General features: G+C 37.2%; 1 protein-coding gene across 1 annotated transcript in view; it reads left to right on the top strand.

Annotated features, from left to right (window-relative positions):
• The first annotated feature begins 4,724 nt into the window (after positions 1 to 4,724).
• LOC107798006 (phosphoglucomutase, cytoplasmic) overlaps positions 4,725 to 6,000 on the top strand; it is a 30,697-nt gene continuing 29,421 nt past the window's right edge. The window contains exons 1-2 of the mRNA XM_075253854.1: positions 4,725 to 4,962; positions 5,101 to 5,189. Coding sequence (XP_075109955.1) covers positions 5,109 to 5,189 — 81 coding nt within the window. The 5' untranslated portion in view covers positions 4,725 to 4,962; positions 5,101 to 5,108. The remainder of the gene's footprint in view (positions 4,963 to 5,100; positions 5,190 to 6,000) is intronic.

Here is a 6,000-nt window from a genome sequence, read left to right as displayed (position 1 = left end):
TTTTCTTCAAAACTAAGCACTATGTATTTTACTTTTCTTACGGGCTAAGCTCTGCCCTTCAATTCGCAAGACTAAGCTCTGTCTTATCCGCATCATGCTACTGTATCCTTCATGTCCTGAAACATCGCCAACTCATCCGAAGGCGTCATTGTTCGTAGGCACCATCTTCATAGCCCGAGAACACCATGTCATGGCCTGAGGATCCCTTTCAATCTTTTGCATATCATTATTCAAAGGCATCATGGTTCGGAGGCACCATCCTCATAGCCCGAGAGCATCATTTCATGGCCTGCGAATCCTTTATCATACGCTTCATGTCCCAGGACGTGATGGTCTAAGGACGTCATCCTAACCGTCCAAAGACAACATTCATGGTCCAACGAGAATTTGCACCATGTTTAAATTTATGCACAGTATACGCTTGTATTGCTTCTATTTGCAGGTAAGATGGCGAGCAACGGCCATCCCTACAGGAGCGATCCCTCTCCAGTTCCCGCAGCCACATCAAACCTAACCATTCCCATAAACCTTTCAATCACCCGACCCTAGATATTGCGTCCGTTCTTGAAAAGTCTCCATCGGTATACTCCACCGACAGATCCTGAACTACATATGGCCTAATTCATGTAAAGCCAGGGATATGTTGGTAGCTCAGAAGCCAGAGTGCGGCCTAAACCTCTTCAAGCGGTTTCACTCGGTTAAAATTGGCCATCATATCTTTACCCGACAACTCTTTCATCCTTCCCGGGTATAGAGGGGCAGCTGTTGATACCCAATTTTTTCCTATATATTTTTAATATGCAAAATACCTTCAAAATAGCATATAAATGTATACATAAGCATGTACAAAGGTTTTATTATTTTTTTCATAATTTTAAAAGTTTTTTAAATCAATTTATCCCCCTTTTTCATCCATAAAATCTCAATAATTATTTTTAAAATTATTATTTTTTGATGATTCATTTATTGGATTCTTATATTTATGCCAAAATATGGCTACAGTAATTTTTACATATTTTTAAAATTTTGTTTAGTATTTTTTAAAGCTAATTGCACACAATTGCAATATTAGCCATTTTTTAGGTTTAAATTTGTCTCATGTTTATAAAATGGGATCCTATATTTTTAAATTGTTAATTATATATTATTAATCATTTTAGTGCTTTCAATTTATTAAATTCTCAGAAATTTATTTACTATTTTTATAATTTAAAAAGGACAAAATTGGCTATTTAAATAATAGCCCAATTGTATTTAATTTTTAGCCTAAAATCAACCCCAAATCAGACCCAATTTCCCCGGCCCAATTTAAATTTTTAACTCGACCCCTAACCCAATTTAACCAGCCCAACCCGGATCCCCTACCTACCCTCTTTAATCCAGGCCATTGATCATTCAGATCAACGACCAGCATTCACCCTTCCTAAAATAAACCTAAACGACCCCTTACCCTAATTCACTTTTCACCAAACCCTGCCTCTGAATCCCTTCCCTCTTAATTCTCTCTACAACCTCACATGAATCCTAGCCGCCGCCATCTAATTCCACCATAATCCACCTCAACCCCTGCCTAATCCATGGCCTCTCATGGCCATTTGAGATGTGTATCGACCTCCTATGGCTCCTGGGTGTTTGTTTCCATGAGAGATCTGGTCCAGTCCTTGCTCAACCTCTGTCTCCGGTCTTTCTCCGGCTAGCCATGGCCATTCGAGTCAGATCCTTGACTTTTCTGGTTAGATCGGTAACTTTTCAAGGCTTCTCTCACCTTTTCTGAGTTTTCTGAAACCCTAGCTTTAAGATCTTTTGATTTTCTTTCAGATCTATCTTATATTTGTGCTTACTATGAACTTCTTAAGTGTTTTCATGAAGGTTCTTCAATTTTTCTTTCAAAATGACTCTTCATTTTTCAACGAATAGGGTTTTTCTCTTAACCTCTTTTTAAAGATCTCTTCTCTTATTTTTTTGGGGTTGTTTCATGATTTTTCTATGTTCAAACAACCTGTTATGCCTTCCTTCTACTTGATTCAGCATGTTGAAAACCCTAGTCCCTTTTTGATCTCATCCGAGTTCTGAGACTGTTTGTTTAAATGTGTACTTGTTCGATTAAGTTCTTTGTTTCTGACTTTGTTCTCCTTGTTTGACTTATCTAATTTGACTTCTTATCATCTTATAAACTCAACTACTGTCGAAGCCCTAATTTATTAAAAGAGTTTTCCTCACTTGTTATTGTGAGACCTTTACTTGCTACTGACTCTCTTGCCTATTACTATGTTCTTCTTCACTGTTGATTCTATGTGACTACTTGACCTACTTGACTACTGTGCTTCGAATATTTTTCCTACTGCTGAATCCTAGCTTACCCCTACTTCTATTGTATGTGTGTGGTGTTTCTTTTGTCAACATGTTTGACCCTGTATGCATGTTCGTTTCTTGCTATTTATATGTTGAGGTGCAGAATCATGACCCCTTCTTGATTGATTCTGACTCCCTCAATCTTACGACTGATTGCAAAGGGTTCCCCTATAAACCCTAATTTTTTTACTCACTGGTTTAAAAATAATTGATTCCTTTCCTTTACCGTGATGTTTGATCTTGCTAAATCCTTTCCCAAAACTAAGCATATTTTTGTACATAGACTTGATAATTTACTTCATGCTTTTACTGCCCCCTTATATGGCAATAATCAATCTGTCGCAAAATGATTTGTTTCCTTAATTAAACCTGCCAATATCCATTCAGCAGGGATTCCTTAATTAAAGGGAATCACTTGTGTTAATTGATTCTGATTATGATTATTTCCATGTTTGTATTAAGACTTTACTTATTACCTTATTCTTCGCTCGTTTTCAAAAACTATAAATACCCTACTCTTTTTCTTTAAACACACGAACAATTTGAGTTCAGAACACACACTTACACTCAAAAACTCTCTCTTTTTTTATTGCTACTTGTTCTGCTGCTCTATCTAGCCGGCTGAAAGCCAAGGATAGACTGTGGAATCTTGCTTACCTTTCCTTTCTGCACTTTGCTTCTCTACTGGTATGTCCTAGTTAATTTTGTAAGCCTCAACAACCACATGTTTCTCTAATTGTTCCAAGTTCTCTCATTCTTGTCTACTTCTGCTTATGTTTTCTACGGTCAAGTTACATTACTAGCATGTTGTAATATGTTCCCTTCCCCTTTTAAATTAATGCCCCCTATGTGTGTACTCTGTTAGTCACTTGTTATGTGTTTGCTGACTCATGAATCCCAAACCCCATATCCCCTCTATGTGTTTGTGTTCTCTGGCTGGTTTGTCGGCATGCCAGCATCAGCTATTGTTGTGCATGACCAAACCTGACCCCTACTAGGGTCATATGCTTCATACAATGTATTTCCAAAACCCTTTGACCCCTTGGTATGATTACCGATTCTGTGTGTTTGAGTTTGTTCATCACCCCAACTGATTTCAAACACTTCTGCTACTGATTACTTTCAAAAATGGACTTGCCAGTCCAATTTTAAACAAACTCTTTTTCAACTATGTTATGCACTTCCACTCTACTCCTAGAACCTAGGTTCTGCCCCTCTTGTGTAAGCCTTGCCTTGGAACCCTTGAGCTTCCTCTAAACTTGGATACATAAGGGCTGACCCTTCCACACTGCACTCATTTTTATCTGGTTATGCATACCTGGGTGTAAGCACTGCCCGGGATCCCATGAGGTCCTTAGGGAACTTTGACACACCTAGGTATCAGAAAGGCTTTGAAATTCTGGCACCGAAGTGGTTTATTACATAACTCAGAGAGGAAGTCAAGATCAGGCTTTCCTTTGGTTGTAATTTTCTTATTTCTGCACTTCTTTTGTAATTCAATCATTTGGGCTATAATAATTTGTAAACAATATTGGGGCTGGCTAGTGAAAAGGGATGGGGTGATTTTGCATGCTTCAGCTAGTAGAAGGGTAGATAACATATCTATAGGGTGTATTTCGATATGATTTGTTAGAAAATATGCCCAGAGGATCTGCTTTGGTTTAACAAAATTCTGCATGTTTCACATAATTCTGCTATGTCTAAATGGCCTTTTAATAAAAATTATGCCTATAGGAACTTCGATTTGATCAAATAAATCCTGCCTATTCCACTTCATATTCAATTAGATACCATGCCTATTGGACTGAAATCAGCCTTTAATACTTAGATACCATGTCTGTAGGAATTAAAATCAGTAATAGATATCATGCTCATAGGACATCACTACTACGCCTAGGCAAGCCCTAGGTAACTATTTAAATAAAACTGGAACCGCCTTTGTTAATTACCAATTGTTACAACCAGCAGGCAGGCATGTTTCAGACTTCTTTTCTGAGTTATATAATGAATTTGGTTCTGACTCAAACTCTGCCTTAGGATTTTATGATTCAGACATTAACTATGTTTTAAGTCATGCTATTTATATGAATTGTTTGCGGAGGTATACATGAGCGTTTTACCTGCTTACATGTTCCCCTAAAAATGCAGTCCTATGTGTTTTTATATGTCGCCTTAGCCTTTTTACCTTTAAACCAAAGAGTTAGCCTAAAACCCTTCCTCTTATAGGAATAGTAGACCTAAATTCCTCCAAGACTGCTAGGAATGGGACGGGTAGTAGCATGCAATAGAGATCGACACCAATCCGCGCTTTAATATATTAACGGGGCGGGAAGGGTAGATATTGATATGATGACCAGTGCGCTAATACCACGTCTATTCTTGCCGAAGCTATTTCATCCCATAATTACGGACGATCTCAAAAATCAGAGAGAATAAAAAACAACCACAGAATATCCTACCTTACCTCTGTTTTCTCATTACTACAATAAGCTCTTTTTTCATGTTCTTTTTTTCCCTTTGCTTTATTTGTGTGTTTATTAGTCATTCACTCTCTTCTCGAATGCCTCACACACATATCCTTCTCTCATTCATCTTCCCCTACCTTCAGATGTAAGCCTCCCCCTCTCTCTCCCTACAGTTCTATCTATATATATGTATGCAATGCAGAAGGAACTGCGTGTGCCTCTTTCTGTGTGAATTCTCTTTTTTTTTGGCTAATTCTGTGTACTGTTGATTAATTTTTTCCAGTGACAAAAATGGTGATATTCAAGATCACGCGCGTCGAGACTACGCCATTCGAAGGCCAGAAGCCTGGTACTTCCGGTCTCCGGAAGAAGGTATACCTCAAATGAATTAAGCTAAATCAAATTCAAACAAAAAGTTCGTTTCGTTGTAAGATTTCAACAGTTTCATCAATTTTGCCACATTTTTGTTGTGATTTCTGTAGAAGCACGGTTTTATCTCCTTTCCTGTTTCTTTTCCTGATCTTTTCGTTGTTGAGTTCGATCCGCTTTCCTTTGTATTTTCTTGCATTTTCTTTTTATCTTTTTCTTTAAGTTTGTATTAATGCATAATGCTTGAAATCAGCAGATATAGATCTAAGGGATAAATTGCAAGTGAATGGGCCTTGTAGTAATGGAATGAAAATATCAAATGATGTAACGAGTGCCTCCTCTGTGAATAATTTGAAATTTTGATGTAAAATAATCCTCTTTGATTTTCAAAGTTGATTTGGTCCTCCTTGCGTACAAGCTAATATTATTCGCCTGCATTTCATCAACTTTGTCCTCGTGCATTCATCTTTGGACGTAAATTAAGCTACTTAAATTATATTAAGTAAGGAATTCTTACTTTATTCTTGGGAAGGTCTAGACCTAAACTTGCACGCGTTCATTAGATATCAGATTCAGTTATATGTGATGGAAAAAAGGAAATGTATATACTACTTTGTGTGTATTTTTCTAAAATAAGAATTCTATTTCTGAAAAATTAATCTTGAGTTTTAGATCCCAGCGGAGGAAAACAAAAAATTGGTGATTTCTTCCCATCTGTGAATTGCTCATATTCACTTTTTCTAAGCTAAAAATACTGATCAATTTGGGATCGTGGGAGTATTCATAACCCACCAAAAAGATTGCTGATATTTCA

Source organism: Nicotiana tabacum, chromosome 1 (genome assembly GCF_000715075.1).
Source record: "Nicotiana tabacum cultivar K326 chromosome 1, ASM71507v2, whole genome shotgun sequence".
NCBI classification, from domain to species: Eukaryota; Viridiplantae; Streptophyta; class Magnoliopsida; order Solanales; family Solanaceae; genus Nicotiana; species Nicotiana tabacum.
Note: the sequence above shows the minus strand (reverse complement) of the source record. Positions and strands in the feature narration are given on the sequence as shown.